The following is a 21,821-nucleotide window of genomic DNA, read 5'->3' on the forward strand; positions in this document are numbered from 1 at the left end:
GGACGTAGTGAAATATGCAGCAGAAAACGACAAAAGGAAGCGGGGCGCATACCTTTGGAGTTGGCAGTTGTTTAGAAGCGACATCGAGGAAGAAGATTTCATGGGATTTAACAATTAGGAGTGACAGATTGTTTGGTAAACGTATAGCATGTTCTATATGTTATAGTTATTTGTATGACTCTTACCATAATATGTTACGTTAACATACCAAGCACCTTCTCAGTTGATTATTTATGCCTCATATAACGTACACTTATTCAGCCTGTTGTTCACTATTCTTTATTTATTTTAAATTGCCTTTCAAATGTCTATTCTCTGTGTTGGATGTTATCAAATAAATTTCCCCCAAAAATGCGACTTATACTTCAGTGCAACGTATATACGTTTTTTTTCCTTCTTTCTTATGCATTTTCGGCCGGTGCGATTTATACTCCGGAGCGACTTATAATTCGAAGAATGCAGTATATGAACCCCAAAATACCTTAAAATGAGTACAGTGGGGCAAAAAAGTATTTAGTCAGCCAACGATTGTGCAAGTTCTCTCACTTAAAATGATGACAGAGGTCTGTTATTTTTATCATAGGTACACTTCAACTGTGAGAGACAGAATGTGAAAAAAAACCATCCAGGAATTCACATTGTAGGAATTTTAAATATTTTTTTTGTAAATTATGGTGGAAAATAAGTATTTGGTCAACCATTCAAAGCTCTCCCCGATGGAAGGAGGTTTTGGCTCAAAATCTCCCGATACATGGCCCCATTCATTCTTTCCTTAAACGGATCAATCGTCCTGTCCCTTTAGCAGAAAAACAGCGAGTTGAGTTTATACCAAAAAGTTATATTTTGGTTTCATCTGACCACATGTCATTCTCCCAATCCTCTGCTGTATCATCCATGTATCCATCTTGGTATAAACTCAACTCGTCTTGTTTGGAGGAAGAAGAATACTGAGTTGCATCCCAAGAACACCATACCTACTGTGAAGCATGGGGGTGGAAACATCATGCTTTGGGGCTGTTTTTCTGCTAAGGGGACAGGACGATTGATCCGTGTTAAGGAAAGAATGAATGGGGCCATGTATCGTGAGATTTTGAGCCAAAACCTCCTTCCATCAGTGAGAGCTTTGAATGGTTGACCAAATACTTATTTTCCACCATAATTTACAAATAAATTCTTTAAAATTCCTACAATGTGAATCCCTGGATTTTTTTTCACATTCTGTCTCTCACAGTTGAAGTGTACCTATGATGAAAATTACAGACCTCTGTCATCATTTTAAGTGGGAGAACTTGCACAATCGGTGGCTGACGAAATACTTTTTTGCCCCACTGTATATTCTCACTAATAACTGTACTACTATATGAGTATGTATTTTCAATTGTTTCATTGAAAATAAAACTGCAAAGTCAATTTGGCCGTCTTCTGTTTTAATATGAGACACAATTGTGTCAAAGTCATGATTTTTTTTTTCATGTTTGAAATAAGAAATTGTTACTTTAAAAAAGTAGTTTTATACTTGTGTTAATGACACAGCTTTGCAACAGTTGATATGGTAGTTTCAAACATGTTTTACTCAATATAGGTCATCAAATCTCAGCAACAAGCTTTGATATCTTTCTGAGATCATTTAGGACCAAGTAAAACACTAAGATAAAATCTACTTAGTGAGAAGAATCATTTTATCAGACAGAAAATAAGCAAATATCACCCTTATTTGAGAAATGTAATCGTACTTAGATTTCAGTTTTTGCAGTGTACTCAACGTCTAGTTTTGTACTCCGTAACTACTGTGAAGTGGTTGCGGCCGTCGAGTACGACCGCCAATTTCAGCCTCCAAGCACAGGCAGGATTGCAAGAATGGACAATGAAGGTGAAGGAAAAAGAGCGAGGAGTGTCCTAACCGGATATCTAGATCCCTAGATTGATAGTTGTAAAATGTTCTTCATCACATTGTTTACTTTCACACATCCATTAAAGATTTGATTCACGTATGATGGCTCAGGTGTGATTCACTACGATAGGGCTAGTCTAACAGCTGCTGATGGTGAGGCAAGAAGGTGTACTGTTAAAAGAAATGTGACAATAGTCTACATTGAAACACTTCACATACTAGACTGCTGGGTAAGAATACACTTCCAGGTCAGAGGTGACTATGACCAAATATATGCGCGTCTGCCATTTTACGCGCATTGCGCCGACGGAGGGAGGAGGGGGTCTTAAACGATGGCATTGTGGGTGTGTGGACAGGGATAAGGTTGGGTGGGTTATATCCTGTATAACCTTAGTATAGAGGCAGCCTTAGTCATCAATTCTTAAATTTAGCTTTAGGTATTTTTAGGCATGTGCTTACTAACAAAAATGACTAATTCATTCGTTATCATAAATATTTATTATTACTGTAACTCAATGTCAATCAATGCCTATTTATATAGCCCTAAATTGCAAGTGTCTCAAAGGGCTACACAAGCCACAAAGACATTCGCAGTTCAGCGCCCACATGAGGGCAAGGAAAAACTCACAACCCAGTGGGACGTCGATGAGAATGACTATGAGAAACCTTGGGGAGAACCACAAATGTGGGTAACCCCCCTCCCTCTATGCTGCTCATTCGGCTATTACAAAAATAAAAATAACTAGGGCTGTGAATCTTTGGGTGTCCTACGATTCGATAATATATCGATTTTTTTCGATTCGATTCTCGATTCAAAAACGATATTTTTCCGATTCAAAACAATTGTGTATTCATTCAATACATAGGATTTCAGCAGAATCTACCCCAGTCTGCTGACATGCAAGCAGAATAGTAGATTTGAAAAAAAAAAAAGCTTTTATAATTGTAAAGGACAATGTTTTATCAACTGATTGCAATAATGTAAATTTGTTTTAACTATTAAACGAACCAAAAAAATACGACTTATTTTATCTTTGTGAAAACATTGGACACAGTGTGTTGTCAAGCTTATGAGATGCGATGCAAGTGTAAGCCACTGTGACCCCATTGTTCTTTTTTTTTTATTATTATAAATGTCTAATGATAATGTCAATGAGTGATTTTTAACCACTAATATGCTAAAATTATAACTAATATTGATACTGTTGTTGATAATATTCATTTTTGTTTCACTACTCTTGGTTTGTGCTGTGTCGTGTTTGTGTCTTCTTAATTTCTCTGTTTATTGCAGTTCTGAGTGTTGCTGGGTCAGGTTTGATTTTGGAATTGGATTGCATTGTTATGGTATTGCTGTGTAGTGGTTTGTTGGATTCATTAAAAAAAATACAAATAAAAAATAAAGATCAATTTTTTAAAAATGAGAATCAATTCTGAATCGCACATCTTATTAGATTCGATTCGTTTTCAAATTGATTTTTTCCCACTCCTAAAAATAACCATTGAACTTTTGTCAATTTAAAAGCAAGGACAGGCAAAGTGCTAAAATAACAATGTATCATTTTTTTAATGTAAAGGACAAATAAAATAGCAACAATAAAAAATAAAAAAAACAGGACAACGCCAAAACTATCTAACTTCTCGAGAAAGAAAAACATTTTGTGATGTGTTTAAAAAGCTGCACTGGTATATTATTGATTAACTCCAGGCATTTTTTAGCGATCTAACAGACTCAATATAGAATTGTATAATTGGTTGATACTTAATATTTCATCTACCTAATAGTGTGTATGTTTAATGATATCAGTGCATTGGTGCCTAAAGTGCAACATTTGCATAAAGCAAAACAAATTATATTGACCCTTGTTGATAGTATTAATGAACTTGAAAATGATCCAGCTGAGGTACACTATTAAAAATTAAAAATATAAAAAACTGCGAGTTACTGTGGTTAAGTACAAGTTATGAACAAAATGCAAAAAAATCAGAATCAAATAATGTGACAGCCCTTGTCTGCTTTTCTGACCTCTCCAGATGACTGCCCACAACCACCTCCTTCAGCTCCACGATGTTGGGATGTCTGAGCCGTAGCAACAGGGTGATTTCTCTCAGGCTGCTGATGGGGATGCCTGACCAAGACAAAAACATCATCAGGTTCTTCAGTTCAAATCTAATTTGATGCTTTTAATGCCATTTTTAATGCAACTTAAAAGTGAAATATAACAGTATGCCGTTTTCTCTCTAGAGACTCAAAGCGCTTCACATAGTGAGACCCATTTCCTACATCTTTTAAGCTCCCTTTAAACCACTGTGGGTGGCACTGGGAGCAGGTGAGTAAAATGTCTTGTCCCAGGATACAATAATAACTTAGATTTATATCGTGCTTTTCTAAACACTCAAAGCGCTCACAGAGAAGTGGGAACTCATCATTCATTCACACCTGGTGGTGGTAAGCTACATCAGCCACAGTTGCCCTGGGGTAGACTGACGAACACAATGGCAGTCACTAGGATGACGGAAACGGGAATCGAACCTGCAACCCTCAAGCTGCTGGCGCGGTCGCTCTACAAACCGAGCCACACCTCTCAAATTTAATGCCCATTTTTAATTGCATATTGTTATTGTTTACACACTACTGTAAGCTTTTGAAAAAGATAATGTTGAATAGTTGAAAAGTTTACATTAACTTTTATCTAGCTAATTAGAATTGGCTCTCAAGACTGTTTGACCTGAGAATGTATTTTTATCTATTTACTTTTCTGTAGTAGCATCCGGTGTTCTGACTTCAAGCACCTGCCGTAGACAATAGCCAATTTCAAAGGTTTTGCCAGTCAATCAAACTGTACATTCAATCAAAATGATTAAAAGGAACTGCACTCATACCCTCTGAATAAACATCCAATTCTAAATTATTTGATCAATATAATATACCCTTAAGTCATTTTTTGAATGTGATCTCTTTAAAAAAAAATTAAGAAATGCATATCCTCTGAAAGTATGACTTATAGCCACAAACTGGAGGATTTTTTTTTTTAATCAAGATAAAATTTAAAAATATATTTGTAAGGTTTTATGGAATAATAAAATAACATCACACTAGGAATGCAAATAATGCATGTGTTTAATTTTTTTTAGAAATAGACATGTCATTAAATATTTGGAAAAAGCGCTTTTCTTGCTTCCTCTTGGATCCACTTTGAAAGCCAGAGCCGAAGAAAAGAAAAGGGACAGACGTAGCCATTTATCAACGTTATTAAGTTCATTTTCATTCATTGTTTGATTGATTGACGTATTGACTATTGGCCAAGTCCTACAATTGTATTACAAAATGTTTGCGGATGACTCGGCCTTGCTGGTATCCGGAAAGGAAAAAATCCTCAGTGCTAGTATTTGCACCTGACTCGCTGACAATAAACTTTCCATACACTTAGATAAAACGGAATCCATCCTATTTGGGTCCCAAATCAACCTTAAGAAAGTCAGTGACTTCACTATTAAAGTGGGCGACATTGTTATCACCAGGAAAGATGAGGTCACCTACCTAGGTTCCATACTAGAGGCTAATCTTTCCTGTGATAAAATGGCAACCAAGGTAATCAAAAAGGTCAACCAACAAGCGAGATTTCTCTACAGAATCTCCTTTCTGGTCAACAAAAGCACCTTGAAGATTCTAGCGGGAACTCTCAACCCTTTTTCGATTACGCTTGCACCTCCTGGTACCCCAGCACGTCCAAAACCCTCAAATCTAGACTCGAAAAATCCCAGCACAAGCTAGTCAGGTTACTTCTAGACCTCCACCCCAGATCCCACCTCACTCCAACCCACTTCTCCAAAGTGGGCTGGCTCAGGGTGAAGGACAGAGTAAAACAACTTGCACTGAGCCTAGTCTATAAAATCCGCTACACCTCCCTGATACCGAAGTACATGTCAAACTACTTCCTTAATGCAAATGACCGCCATAACCACAACACCAGGGGGAGCTCCACAAACCACGTTAAACCCAGATTCCGATCTAACAAAGGTCTTAACTCATTCTCTTTCTATGCCACATCAATATGGAATGCACTCCCAACAGGTGTTGAAGAAAGTACATTATAACAATAATAATGGATTAGATTTATATCGCGCTTTTCTATTGTTAGATACTCAAAGCGCTCACAGAGAAGTTGGAACCCATCATTCATTCACACCTGGTGGTGGTAAGCGACATCTGTACCCACAGCTGCCCTAGAGTAGACTGACGGAAGCGTGGCTGCCAGTTTGCGCCTACGGCCCTTCCGACCACCACCAATCATTCATTCATCATTCATTCACCAGTGTGAGTGGCACCGGGGGCAAGGGTGAAGTGTCCTGCCCAAGGACACAACGGCAACGATTTGGATGTCAATAGGTGGGAAGCGAACCTGCAACCCTCAGGTTTCTGTCACGGCCGCTCTACCCACTACGCCATGCCGCCCCTAAATCATCTCTGTCCTCCTTCAAAACCACACTAAAAGAACACCTCCAGGCAACTTCAACTTTTAACTAACACCCTCCCTCCTCCACATACCACCTCCCCGGATTGTAAATAATCAAATGTAAATAATCAAATGTATATAATTGTTCTTATTAGGGGTGTGGGAAAAAATGGATTCGAATACGAATCGAATCATTTACGTTGTGCGATTCGGAATCTATTCTCATTTTTTAAAAATCGTTTTTTTTTTTTAATTAAATTTTTTTTTTTTTTTAATCAATCCAACAAACCATTACACATAAATACCATAATAATGCAATCCAATTCCAAATCCAAACCTGACCCAGCAACACTCAGAACTGCAATAAACAGCAGGAGAGGAGACAAACACGACACAGAACAAACCAAAAGTAGTGAAACAAAAATGATTATATACAACAGTATAAATATTAATTATAATTTCAGCATAGCAGTGATTAAAAATCCCTCATTGACATTATCATTAGACATTTATAAAAATAATAAAAAAGAACAATAGTGTCAAAGTAGCTTTCACTTGCATCGCTTTTCATAAGCTTAACAACACACTGTGTCCAATGTTTTCACAAAGACAAAATAAGTCATATTTTTGGTTCGTTTAATAGTTAAAACTAATTTCCATTATTGCAATCAGTTGATAAAACATTGTCCTTTACAATTATAAAAGCTTTTTTTTTTTTTTAAATCTACTACTCTGCTGGTATGTCAGCAGACTGGGGTAGATCCTGCTAAAATCTTATGTATTGAATGAATACAGAATCGTTTTGAATCGGAAAAATATCGTTTTTGAATCGAGAATCAAATCGAATCGAAAAAAAAAATCGATATATTATCAAATCGTGACCCCAAGAATCGATATTGAACTCACTATGTTCACTGCTTGCCGTAAATATCCTACAAAGTCAGACCTACACTGTTTCTATGTCCATTTCTCAGATGATGCAATTGTTGATGACTGAAGTGCTGATATCAACCAAACCTAACTGCCCCTCCCCCCCAATTGTAAACAATTCAATGTATATCCTCAGATGATTAACTTGTGTGATGACTGTATTATGCTGATAGTATATATTTGTTGTACTTGTATTGATTTACGTGGATTCCGACTTAAGTTGAAAAACTTATTCGGGTGTTACCATTTAGTGGTCAATTGTACGGAATATGTACTGTACTGTGCAATCTACTAATAAAAGTTTCAATTAATCACTCAATATTATATTGCGTTTTAATGCCATTTAAGGCCTTAATTCTTGCAAAATCCTTTCGACTTGAGATGCTTTTTCAAAAACCCTGAAACACAAGAAAACATCCTAAACACAGGTTAGTTTTATGTGAGAGTGAAAGCTTGTTTGTTGCCCCGCAATCTGTGGGGGGGCCCTGTATTGCGTGACGAAGTGCATGTAAAACGCTTCATACAAAATTCTACCGCAAAAGTATTCCTAGCCGCTTCATACTTGGTCACTGATATGCATAGAATGGCACATTTTCCCAATTAATTCCTCCGGCTCTTGTGGATGGACTAAAGCAGTGGGTCTCAAACTTTTTTCCCCAGAAAAAACTTGGCTCTCCAAGTACCACCATAATGACGCACATTAAAAAATACAGTAGCATAGTAAGCCTAAGGGTTATTAAAAACAAGGCACAGGTTTTTATTTAACAAGTGCTTTTTATAATCTAGGCCACTGTAACTTTATACAAATTAGATAAAGGAAAATGTGACTACTTTAATCAGGTGATTCTTTGGCTTACCACCACTTTGAGAATCACTGGAATAGAGCCTGTTTTCCAGGTATGTTTTAACGACGTGAAAATCGTTATTTTTCAATTTAAAGAAATATAACTAAACAGTTTATGAATTCATTTGAGTACAAAACATGCATCAAATTAAATTCAAATTTCAATTAAAAAAAAGTATAACAATTGTTACACTTAAAAATGTGTGTAAAAATGTGTGAAAAAATGTGTGAAAAAATGTGTGAAAAAATGTATAAAGGGAAGGGGGGCCTCCAAATAAAATTCTGCTTGGGGCCCCAATTTAGCCCGAGGCTGTTCTGACAGACTGGGATGGACTCCAGCTCACCCACAGCCCCTAAAGAAAATGTATGGATATAAACCCACCGTCTTTCTCTTTATCCATCCGAACTTTCTTCAGAGCTACAATTTCATCAGACTTGGTGTCCCGAGCACGGTCTGCAGGAAGAAGAAGAATTATTTTATGTATCAACCAGCTGCATCTCTTTTCTCTCTCGTGTAAACCACTTACACACAATGCCGTAGGTTCCTTCCCCGATACGGTTGAGCTTTTCAAACTCTCGGACACTTCGGCAGCTCCCAAACTGGAAGAAGAGGGAAAGAGAACATTATGTATCTTTAAAGGCAAAAGAGGCTTTAATACGGTGGCCGGCAGGAATCAAATAAAATGGAACTCAAGAAATTGTGTTTTATTCCAATACAACATACTATATAAAGACTTCTAACTACAAACTCTGTTTCCATATGAGTTGGGAAATTGTGTTAAATATAAACGAAATACAATGATTTGTAAATCCTTTTCAACCCATATTCAATTGAATGCACTACAAAGACAATATATTTGATGTTCAAACTGATAAACTTGTTGTTGTTTTTTGCAAATAATAATTAACTTAGAATTTCATGGCTGCAACACGTGCCAAAGTAGTTGGGAAAGGGCATGTTCACCACTGTGTTGCATTACCTTTTCTTTTAACAACACTCAATAAAAGTTTAGGAACTGAGGAAACTAAATATTGAAGTTTTGAAAGTGGAATTCTTTCCCATCTTGATTTATGTAGAGCTTCAGTCGGTCTCCGCTGTCGTATTTTATGCTTCATAATGCGCCACACATTTTCGATGGGAGACAGGTCTGGACTGCAGGCGGGCCAGGAAAGTACCCGCACTCTTTTTTTTACAAAGCCACGCTGTTGTAACACGTGCTGAATGTGGCTTGGCATTGTCTTGCTGAAATGAGCAGAGGCGTCCATAAAAAAGACGGCGCTTGGATGGCAGCAAATGTTGTTCCAAAACCTGTATGTACCTTTCAGCATTAATGGTGCCTTCACAGATGTGTAAATTACCCATGCCTTGGGCTTAATGCACCCCCATACCATCACAGATGCTGGCTTTTGAACTTTGCGTCGATAACAGTCTGGATGGTTCGCTTCCCCTTTGGTACGGATGACACGATGTCGAATATCTCCAAAAACAATTTGAAATGTGGACTGATCAGACCACAGAACACTTTTCCACTTTGCATCAGTCCATCTTAGATGATCTCGGGCCCAGAGAAGCCGGCGGCATTTCTGGATGTTGTGGCTTTCGCTTTGCATAGTAGAGCTTTAACTTGCACTTACAGATGTAGCGACAAACTATATTTAGTGACAGTGGTTTTCTGAAGTGTTCCTAAGCCCATGTGGTGATATCCTTTAGAGATTGATGTCGGTTTTTGATACAGTGGGATCGACGGTCACGTTCATTCAATGTTGGTTTCTGGCCATGCCGCTCACTTTTAGTGATTTCTCCAGATTCTCTGAACCTTTTGATGATATTATGGACTATAGATGTTGAAACCCCAAAATTTCTTGCAATTGCATTTTGACAAACGTTGTTCTTAAACTGTTTGCCTATTTGCTCACGCAGTTGTGGACAAAGGGGTGTACCTCGCTCCATCCTTTCTTGTGAAAGACTGAGCTTTTTTTGAGGAGCTGCTTTTTATACCCAATCATGGCACCCAACTGTTCCCAATTAGCCTGCACACCTGTGGGATGTTCCAAATAAGTGTTTGATGAGCATTCCTCAACTTTATCAGTATTTATTGCCACTTTTCCCAACTTCTTTGTCACGTGTTGCTGACATCAAATTCTAAAGTTAATGATTATTTGCAAAAAAAAAGTTTATCAGTTCGAACATCAAATATGTTGTCTTTGTAGCATATTCAACAGAATATGGGTTGAAAATTATTTGCAAATCATTGTATTCCGTTTATATTTACATCTAACACAATTTCCCAACTCATATGGAAACAGGGTTTGTATGTATGTTTATATATATATATATATATATATATATATATATATATATATATATATATATATATATATATATATATATATATTAGGGTTTGGGAAAAAATCGATTCGAATGTGAATCGCGATTCAGAATCGATTCTCTTTTTTTTTTTGAATAGATTTTTTTTTTAATCAATCCAACAAAACAATACACAGTAGGGCTGGGCGATATCTGCTTTTTTAATATTGCGATATTTTTATGCCATATTGCGAAATACGGTATACATTACGATATTTTGCCTTGGCCTTGAATGAACACTTGATGCATATAATCACAGCAGTATGATGATTCTAAAAAACTGTATTTATTAAATACTCTTCATTCTCTCACAGGTGACTTTTTAAATGAAAGAACAAATTAATAGTGTTGCTACCTTTTTGTAGTAACACTTCTGCTGCATACTTTGCATATTGCTGTTGTCTGCTGAATATCTTCCCATTTGAAGCCAAACCACCACCAGATGACGGATCCCCTGCTCTTTATTTTGGGCATTTATTGTTCTTCCTCCAATTGTGATCAGTTTCACACCTTCTCTCTCTTGTATTGTCACTAGCTCCGCTCCGCTCGACCTGCCTCAGCTAACGTTAGCCATGCTGCTACCTCTCTGCTCGGCGAGAGTGTATGACGCTAGACGCGCAACAGTATGTGACGTATGTAAGAAGGCGGGCTTGTTTTACTTCTCTGTGAGAAGGAGAGACGAGAAGGAGTGAGAAACGTCAGTAATGTAATGCCCGCAGCAAAAAGCAACTGTGTGAGAACATATAATCGAGCATTACGATAGTCATTTTCTATATCGCACAGAGACAAACCTGCGATATATCGTTTATATCGAAATCTCGCCCAGCCCTAATACACAGCAATACCATAACAATGCAATCCAATTCCAAAACCAAACCTGACCCAGCAACACTCAGAACTGCAATAAACAGAGCAACTGAGAGGAGACACAAAAACGACACAGAACAAACCAAACGTAGTGAAACAAAAATGAATATTATCAACAACAGTATCAATATTAGTTATAATTTCAGCATATCAGTGATTAAAAATCCCTCATTGACATTATCATTAGACATTTATAAAAATAAAAAAAGAACAATAGTGTCACAGTGCCTTACACTTGCATCACATTTCATAAGCTTAACAACACACTGTGTCCAATGTTTTCACAAAGACAAAATAAGTCATATTTTTGGTTTGTTCAATAGTTAAAACAAATTTACATTATTGCAATGAGTTGATAAAACATTGTCCTTTACAATTATGAAAGCTTTTTTACAAAACTCTACTACTCTGCTGGCATGTCAGCAAACTGGAGTAGATCCTGCTGAAATCCTATGTATGGAATGAATAGAGAATCGTTTTGAATCGGAAAAATATCGTTTTTATAATCGAGAATCGCGTTGAATCGGAAAAATCGATTTATAATCGAATCGCGACCCCAAGAATCGATATTGAATCGAATCGTGGGACACCCAAAGATTCGCAGCCCTAAAATATATATTATATATATATAATATATATATATATATATATATATATATATATATATATATATATATATATATATATATATATATATATATATATATATATTATATATATATAATATATATATATATATATATATATATATATATATATATATATATATATATATATATATATATATATATATATATATATATAAGGGCTTCACGGTGGCAGAGGGGTTAGTGCGTCTGCCTCACAATACGAAGGCCCTGCAGTCCTGGGTTCAAATCCAGCCTCGGGATCTTTCTGTGTGGAGTTTGCATGTTCTCCCCGTGAATGCGTGGGTTCCCTCCGGGTACTCCGGCTTCCTCCCACTTCCAAAGACATGCACCTGGGGATAGGTTGATTGGCAACACTAAATTGGCCCTAGTGTGTGAATGTGAGTGTGAAGGTTGTCTGTCTATCTGTGTTGGCCCTGCGATGAGGAGCCGATTTGTCCAGGGTGTACCCCGCCTTCCGCCCGATTGTAGCTGAGATAGGCGCCAGCACCCCCCGCGACCCCGAAAGGGAATAAGCGGTAGTAAATGGATGGATGGATATATATATATATATATATATATATATATATATATATATATACATACATACATATAGACATAAATAAATAAATACATACATACATACATTCATACATACTAGGGATGTCCGATAAATATTGGATTATTGGCCGATAAATGCTTTAAAATGTAATATCGGAAATTATCGGTATCGTTCTCATAAAGTTACATTTATGACATTTAAAACGCCAATGTATACATAGGGAGCAGCACAGAGGGCTGGCCCAATCACATAATATCTACAGCCTCTCACACACACAAGTGAATGCAATGCATACTTGGTCAATAGCCATACAGTTCACACTGAGGGTGGCCGTATAAACAACTTCAACACTGTTACAAATATGCGCCACACTGTGAACCCACACCAAACAAGAATGACTAATACATTTCGGGAGAACATCCGCACCGTAACACAACAGAACAAACACCCAGAACCCTTGCAGCACTAACTCTTCCAGGACGCTACAATATATACCGCCGCTACCCCCTAACCCCCCACCTACCTCAACCTCCTCATGCCTCAGGGAGAGCATGTCCCAAATTCCAAGCTGCTGTTTTGAGGCATGTTAAAAAAAAATCAATGCACTTTGTGACTTCAATAATAAATATGGCAGTGCCATGTTGGCATTTTTTTCCATAACTTGACTTGATTTTTTTAAAAAAACCTTGTTACATTGTTTAATGCATCCAGCGGGGCATCACAATAAAATTAGGCATAATAATATGTTAATTCCGCGACTGTATATATCGGTATCGGTTGATATCGGTATCGGTAATTAAGGGTTTGGCAATATCGGCAAAAAAGCCATTATCGGACATCTGTAATACAAACATAAAAGCATATAAACATAGGTCAAGACCAACATTATACGACCACTGTGAAACCCTCAGATAGAGTAATATTAATGTGAATATGTTGTTAGTTATCTACGACTAACTTACCCTATCATTGTTAGGCACTGTAAATACTTTGTTCTTCAGAGATTTGAGCTTTATTGGCTCCGGTTCTTCCTCTCCTGCGGCGTCCATTCTCCGCCGACAGGGCTGTTCCACAAAGACAGAAAAGATAGTTGAGATATTGGTCTTTAAAAGCTAAAAAAAACAGTACAAGCTTAATGCAACTATTAGGGCGCCATTGTTGTTTACAGCAAAGCAGCGGGACGACTAAAAACTTTCCCAGAGTTGCAAGTCCACTGCCTGAGCTTCTTCTTTTGTTTGTTGAGGTTGGCAAGTAACCTTGTTTGGTGTACATTAGCGCCACCTTTTGAAATGGAGTGTGGCTCGATCTGATATCCTTTTCTATTTGATATTTATTTATTTAACCCTGTATTTTAAAAAAAAAGATAAAATATCCCTCATTGCTGTATTAACCTTCTCTTTCACTAACTTAATTTTCATTATTTTTCCTAGCTCTATTATACAAACCCCGTTTCCATATGAGTTGGGAAATTGTGTTAGATGTAAATATAAACGGAATACAATGATTTGCAAATCATTTTTAACCCATATTCAGTTGAATATGCTACAAAGACAAGATATTTGATAATCAAACTGATAAACGTTTTTTTTCTTGCAAATAATCATTAACTTTAGAATTTGATGCCAGCGACACGTGACAAAGAAGTTGGGAAAGGTGGCAATAAATACTGATAAAGTTGAGAAATGCTCATCAAACTCTTATTTGGAACATCCCACAGGTGTTCAGGCTAATTGGGAACAGGTGGGTGCCATGATTGGGTATAAAAACAGCTTCCCAAAAAATGATCAGTATTTCACAAGAAAGGATGGGGCGAGGTACACCCCTTTGTCCACAACTGCAAGAGCAAATAGTCAAACAGTTTAAGAACAACGTTTCTCAAAGTGCAATTGCAAGACATTTAGGGATTTCAACATCTACGGTCCATAATGTCATCAAAAGGTTCAGAGAATCTGGAAAAATTACTCCACGTAGGCCGGAAACTAACATTGAATGACCTAGACTTTCGATTCCTCAGACGGCACTGTATCAAAAACCGACATCAATCTCTAAAGGATATCACCACATGGGCTCGGGAACACTTAAAAAAAACACTGTCACTAAATACAGTTTGTCGCTACATCTGTAAGTGCAAGTTAAAGCTCTACCATGCAAAGCAAAATCCATTTATCAACAACATCCAGAAACGCCGCCGGCTTCTCTGGGCCCGAGATCATCTAAGATGGACTGATGCAAAGTGGAAAAGTGTTCTGTGGTCTGACAAGTCCACATTTCAAATTGTTTTTGGAAATATTTGACATTGTGTCATCCGGACAAAATGGGAAACGAACCATCCAGACTGTTATCGACACAAAGTTCAAAAGCCAGCATCTGTGATGATATGGGGGTACATTAGTGCCCAAGGCATGGGTAACTTACACATCTGTGAAGGCACCATTAATGCTGAAAGGTAAATACAGGTTTAGAAACAACATATTCCGCTATCTAAACGCCGTCTTTTTCATGGACGCCCCTGCTTATTTCAGCCAAGCCACATTCAGCACGTGTTACAACTGCGTAGCTTTGTAAAAAAAAAAGAATGTGGGTACTTTCCTGGCCCGCCTGCAGTCCAGACCTGTCTCCCATCAAAAATGTGTGGCGCATTATGAAGCGTGAAATACGACAGCGGAGACCCCGGACTGTTGAACGACTGAATGGGAAATAATTCCACTTTCAAAGCTACAACAATTAGTTTCCTCAGTTCCCAAACGTTTATTGAGTGTTGATAAAAGAAAAGGTGATGTAACACAGTGGTGAACATGCCCTTTCCCAACTACTTTGGCACGTGTTGCAGCCATGAAATTCTAAGTTAAATATTATTTGCAAAAAAAAAGAAATTTAATGAGTTTGAACATCAAATACCTTGTCTTTGTAGTGTTTTCAACTGAATATGGGTTGAAAAGGATTTGCAAATCATTGTATTCCATTTATATTTACATTCAACACAATTTTCCAACTCATATGGAAACGGGGTTTGTAGTTACTACGGTAATCTACGTCACAGCAGGTCAGACGAGGCACCAAGCAGTGTGGGTGGGGAGCGGCCAGGCTGAAATGCGAGTGTCAGGGACTGAGGCGGAAGGAGATTTTTACAACAAAGTTCTAAAGCTTAGTGATATATCACATATATGAGATTGTAGATGTTTTTTTGTTTTTTTTACCCTTCGCGTTCATCCATCCATCCATCCATCATCTTCCGCTTATCCGAGGTCGGGTCGCGGGGGCAGCAGGCTAAGCAGGGAAGCCCAGACTTCCCTCTCTCCAGCCACTTCGTCTAGCTCTTCCCGGGGGATCCCGAGGCGTTCCCAGGCCAGCCGGGAGACATAGTCTTCCCAACGTGTCCTGGGTCTTCCCCGTGGCCTCCTACCAGCTGGACGTGCCCTAAACACCTCCCTAGGGAGGCGTTTGGGTGGCATCCTGACCAGAGGCCCGAACCACCTCATCTGGCTCCTCTCGATGTGGAGGAGCAGCGGCTTTACGTCGAGTTCCTCCCGGATGGCAGAGCTTCTCACCCTATCCCTAAGTGAGAGCCCCGCCACCCGGCGGAGGAAACTCATTTCGGCTGCTTGTACCCGTGATCTTATCCTTTCGGTCATGACCCAAAGCTCATGACCATAGGTAAGGATGGGAACGTAGATCGACCGGTAAATTGAGAGCTTTGCCTTCCGGCTCAGCTCCTTCTTCACCACAACGGATCGATACAACGTCCGCATTACTGAAGACGCCGCACCGATCCGCCTGTCGATCCCACGATCCACTCTTCCCCCACTCGTGAATAAGACTCCTAGGTACTTGAACTCCTCCACTTGGGGCAGGGTCTCCTCCACCCTTTTCCGGGCGAGAACCATGGACTCGGACTTGGAGGTGATGATTCTCATTCCGGTCGCTTCACACTCGGCTGCGAACCGATCCAGTGAGAGCTGAAGATCCCGGCCAAATGAAGCCATCAGGACTACATCATCTGCAAAAAACAGAGACCTAATCCCGTGGCCACCAAACCGGATCCCCTCAACGCCTTCGCGTTCATATTTCGCTGTTTGTTGCATTTGGCTTGATTGTAAAATATGTCGATGGAAACGGGGTGTGACGTTCGTATGTTCTTAATATTCAGGGTTTTATTGTCCGTAGAGAAAAATTACAATTCCATTCCGTTTTTAAGACGGTCTGTCATAACATATTTAGAATTCAATCAGACTTTATCGTGAGGTTTTGTATTAGTTTTCCTACAAATAGACATACCGGTCCCCCAGACACATTTTTTTCTCTAAATTTGGCCCCCCGAGTCAAAATAATTGCCCAGGCCTGGTCTAGCGCAACATGCCAACATAGCCAACATGCTCTTGCTCAGCCACATTGGCTTCAACCCAGTTACATCTACTTTTTAATCATTTAGCAAAGGAGATCAGTCAATGTTTGTAGTATAATAATAAATAGCAGGGTTTCCCACACGTTCATTTATTCGTGGCGGCCCGCCACGAAAGAATTACGGCCGCCACAAAAAAATAAATAAATAAATAAAAAATAATAAAAAATAAAAAAAATTAAATAAAAAAAATAAAATAAAAAAAAAAAATAAAAAAAATAATATATATATATATATATATATATATATATTTTCCGGCTTTTGACTCGCTCGACCGCTCATAAAAGCAATGGGACTCTGTCTGTGAATGGAGCTTGTAGTTACATATTATATAAATATGTAAATATTATATAAATATGTACATAAAGTGTTGTAATTATATTCCAACTCCGCGTTCGTGGTCATCGCAGCCCCCCCCCCCCCCCAAATCCCCCACCCCCCCACCCCCCGCTCGACCACACCACCACAAATAGATGCCTGACCTGTGGGAAACACTGAATAGTGACTCACAGATTTGCTTAAAGCTGACAACACATTACACGTGCACGTTTATTTATTTAACCTTTTTCTGACAGACTTTAGCGACATCCTGTTTTCATTGATTTAGCCCTAAATAGCGGACTTTGTTATTAGCTGGCCGTCTGCTTGTCAAAGAATTTATAGGCCAACGGTGTCAAAGTCAAGGCCCGGGGGCCAGATATAAATAATATTTATGAATAAAGTGCTGTAACTTTTCTTGGTAGATATATTCTTTCTTTCTATTTTGGGAGAAAAACAATTTATGTACTCCATGTAATCGCAAATTATGTTAGCTTATATATTGTCTAAATATACAAAAATATATTACCAATCATTCAAACCATTTTTTAATTATAAAAAATACTAATAATAATTATTTCAAAGCAAGTTATCCGTACAATTGTGTAATGCAAAAGTAGCATGGTAAAATTGTAAAATTTACTGTGGTTTTGACAGCAATTTTCTCTGAATTAAAAAAAAAAAAGTAATTTTCTTACTGTAATAAACTGTGGTGCCGTTTTGGCATTTACAGTAATGCACCGAAAAATCTACAGTTGTTGATTTGCGGTTAAAAAATAAATACAAAAAATGGCAGTTTAGGTGCTAACTGTCACGCCTATGGTTCATGTTTTGTTTTGGTCATGCTATGTTTAGTTTTTTGGATATTTAGTTCTGTTTAGCATTTCCTTGTTTGTCTTGTTACCATGCCAACTGATTTAGTTTTCATCTGTCATGTCTGATCATGAGTTTTGTATGGCCATATTACCCTGAGCATCCCCAATCTCATCTGTTCTCAAAGCAAAGCAAGGTCTGGTCTGTTTAGTACTTGGATGGGAGACTGCGTAGGAATACCAGGTGCTTTTGACCTTTGGACTCTAAGTTCCTTTTTTTTTCACTCCCTGTTTTGTTACCATGACGACCAATCAGTTCACCTGTCTTGTCTCACACCTGTTTTCACTTATCATGTTCATTATTTAAGCCACAGTTACACAAGTGTTTTGTTTCATGTTTATAGTTTATAGCCTTTGTGCTAGTCTTTTGTTTCATAGCCCAAGTTTTGTACCTCCATTGTGAGCGCTTTTTGTTTGTTCCTTTTTTTAGTTTATGAGTAAATAAATTAAATATTTACCTACCTTCACGCCGTTTCCACTCCATTCGCTTCGCACCTCGGGAAAACAACCCAAGACCAAGTCCAAGCCTGACACTAACATATTACTGTAAAATTCCAGTTTATTTTTACAGTTAAAACACAATGTAAATTTTACATTGGCCATAAACAATTTTAACCTTAATTTTTACAGTAATATACACTAAATTGTGAGGTGAAATTACTGCAACTTACCTTAGTTTTCTTACATTTTAGTGTAAAAAAATTATACTAATAAAATGCATAGAAAAATAGTGTAATAATAGTATTCACTGTTAGAAGCAGCCTTCTGGGGCCAAACATAACTGCGATGTGGCCCTCAGTGAAAAACGACTTTGACACCTCTAATATAGGCTGTGGTCGGGGCTTGAGGAGTCAGGAAAGAATTCTGAAAGGACTTAAATAAATGAGAGTGAGATATCAAAACATATTTGACAACAGAGGGAGTCATTTTTATTCTCAAATAGCCGGGGGAAAAAGCACTTTTCTTATGCACTTGGGGTTTATATATATGCACTTGCCTGATGAGCTCATTAATTTAATACTGAATCTATTTCATGTCTAGAACATCAGACGCTATAGCCGGCAGGGGCAAACGCACAGCTAAGTCCAAAACACACACAAACCCCTACAACAAATGCAATATGAGGAAAACACAACTCATTGGCAGCTCTATAAAATTGTTGGAAAAAAAAAACTTGAATATTAGGAAGATGTACCTTTTTCTGGGCATTCTGTTCATGTATTTTTATATCCCTCTCAGACCTGAAGCCATTGGTGGGGCTCACGCATATATATATATATATATATATATATATATATATATATATATATATATATATATATATATATATATATATATATATATATATATATATATTAGGGGTGGACAAATTAATGTGTTAATTACGCGTTAACTCATCAATCTATTAACGCCGACAATTATTTTATCGCACATTTGCGTATGTTGTTTACATGCTTTTATTTTGTTACCGCCTTTTCTTAACAAGATGGCATCTCCCGGATGTACTTCGGCGTCGAGGGGCTCTTGGTAAAGATGGAACATTTGGCAAAAATACCGGACAATTCTGCAAATTTCATGGCTGGCATACAGCGTGGTCACTCCGGGATCACTTACGACCGCCAGACAATTCTGGATGTGGATAGATCGGGCCGTTTTGGACTGAATGACGCGTGCTTGCTAGACCGGCTAGCTAGCATGGGAATACTTTGCCGGCTACATCCAGCGGCCTGTGAAGCAGCGGAGTATTTGTGTTGTCTGTCTATTTATGAATAATGCAGACGAGGAGTGTTGGCTGAGTTCTTAACGTTTGCTTTCAGAGCGTGCATATCACAACATACAAGATGCCGTCATGGCGACACAACCTATACCGGGCTACCGCGCATGCTCGTCACTCCTGTTGCATGCTGGGTAAGGTAGTTCTTTATTTCCCTGGCTCATAACATCACAAATAGTACCATGTATATGCGTTCAGTTTATCAAAGCACCAAGTAAACAATCGGAAAATTCCCATCATATCAATTCCTAGATATGGTCATAATTATTTTAAGTGCACTACGCAGAATAAACACAACATTATTAATATTGCTACTACGGATAATTTGATCAAAAATTCCCTAAAACAGCCCACTACCTATAATATAGGTTTTTTAAACTAAAGACCCTGATAAAAAAAAAAATGTTTCTGCTGTTACCTCAGAAATTGCCTGTTCAGACGTTGTGATTGTGGCTCAGAGATTTGTATGTAGATTATATTTATTTTCCATAACAAACAAGATAACTTAAATACCCTGGCAGTGGCAATAAGCTTAAATGTTTGTAATTACATTTTTGGAGTTGATTTTCATAAAATATGCTATTTAACTGCTATTGTTTAACAAGGACTGATTCAAATTGTGTTTGCACAACAAATGTTTTGGCGCTTTTGTTCATGTGGGAGAATATTCCAATAAAGGTGCATTACACACTACTTTTGAATTCATTATTGGGCTTTGCGTATGCAATGCAGTTAATCGCGATTAATCGGAGAAATAGTGCGATTAACTTCGATTAAAATTTTTAATCGTTGCCCAGCCCTAATATATACATATATATATATATATATATATATATATATATATATATATATATATATATATTTATATATATATGTAGTACATTTAGGTAATGTGACTCTTAAGTTTATTCAGGCGTTGGCAACACGGCCTGACAACAACACCCTTGCTCACATTTAGAGCAAGGGTGTCGTCAGACTGGTCAGACCAGTGTACATAAGATTGACGCAACCTTTTTAATCTTTTAATCATCTGAGTTGAGCAAATATGTAAACTGAGCTCACGATTGTGGCCACTTTGATGCATCAGTCAAAATATGTTTTCATATCTCACTCTCATTTATTCAAGTCCTTTTGAGAATTCTTTCCTGACTCCTCAAGCCCCGACCACAGCCTATATCAGAGGTGTCGAAGTCGTTTTTCACTGAGGGCCACATCGCAGTTATGTTTGGCCCCAAAAGGCCACTTCTAAGAGTGAATACTATTATTACACTATTTTGCTGCACACTTTAAAGCAGTGGTCCCCAACCACCGGGCTCGATTGAATAATTTTTTATTATTTTTTTTAATCTATTTATTTATCTATTTTATTTATTTATTTATTTTTATTAAATCAACATAAAAATCACACGATACACTTACAATTAGTGCACCAACCCAAAAAAACCTCCCTTTTTCATGACAAAAACCTCAGTTTATCATGACAAAGAAACCCCCTCTCAGCCGCCGGGCCGCGGGACAAATTGTCAAGCGTTGACCGGTCCGTAGCTACAAAAAGGTTGGGGACCACTGCGTTAAAGGATCTAAGCTTCCTCAGGAAAAAGAGCCTGCTCATGCCCTTCTTGTATGCAGCTTTGCAGTTGTCCTTCCAGTCCAGTCTGTGTTCAAGTGGACTCCCAGGTACTTTTACTGACCCACTACTGCCACCTCCAGGCCCTGGATGTTGATGGGCTCCACAGGGGTCATTTTCTTGTTGATGTCGATGACCAGCTCCTTGGTTTTTATTTCCAAGTAACGCGGTAACTTTCGGTTTAATTGTACTTCCCATGTGGTTTCCCCGTATTGTGTGTGTTTTGGATGTTTGCTGCAAGTTTGCCCCTGTTGGCCACTGCAGCCGTGAGTCAAAATCAGCCTCTTCG

General features: G+C 38.0%; 1 protein-coding gene and 2 long non-coding RNA genes across 4 annotated transcripts in view; 2 read left to right on the forward strand and 1 right to left on the reverse strand.

Annotated features, from left to right (window-relative positions):
- LOC133568180 (cyclin-dependent kinase 10-like) overlaps positions 1–21,821 on the reverse strand; it is a 50,160-nt gene that overhangs the window by 22,684 nt on the left and 5,655 nt on the right. The window contains exons 1-5 of one of the 2 annotated variants that reach the window (XM_061919934.1): positions 13,709–13,817; positions 13,505–13,606; positions 8,647–8,719; positions 8,502–8,573; positions 3,915–4,017 (exon numbers count right to left, since the gene is read on the reverse strand). In XM_061919934.1, the coding sequence (XP_061775918.1) occupies positions 3,915–4,017; positions 8,502–8,573; positions 8,647–8,719; positions 13,505–13,591 (335 nt within the window). In that variant the 5' untranslated portion in view covers positions 13,592–13,606; positions 13,709–13,817. Of the gene's footprint in view, positions 1–3,914; positions 4,018–8,501; positions 8,574–8,646; positions 8,720–13,504; positions 13,607–13,708; positions 13,818–21,821 lie in introns of those variants that run through there. The other variant, XM_061919933.1, reaches the window with a different exon arrangement.
- LOC133568181 (uncharacterized) lies at positions 3,675–6,778 on the forward strand. Its single transcript, XR_009809545.1, has 3 exons — positions 3,675–4,042; positions 4,134–4,218; positions 4,291–6,778. It is a non-coding gene; the product is annotated as an uncharacterized LOC133568181 (long non-coding RNA).
- The window catches only part of LOC133568182 (uncharacterized), a 588-nt gene continuing 298 nt past the window's right edge, over positions 21,532–21,821 (forward strand). Inside the window, exon 1 of the long non-coding RNA XR_009809546.1 lies at positions 21,532–21,582. This is a non-coding gene — a long non-coding RNA (uncharacterized LOC133568182). The remainder of the gene's footprint in view (positions 21,583–21,821) is intronic.

The sequence above is a fragment of the Nerophis ophidion genome, linkage group LG14 (assembly GCF_033978795.1).
Source record: "Nerophis ophidion isolate RoL-2023_Sa linkage group LG14, RoL_Noph_v1.0, whole genome shotgun sequence".
NCBI lineage: Eukaryota > Metazoa > Chordata > Actinopteri > Syngnathiformes > Syngnathidae > Nerophis > Nerophis ophidion.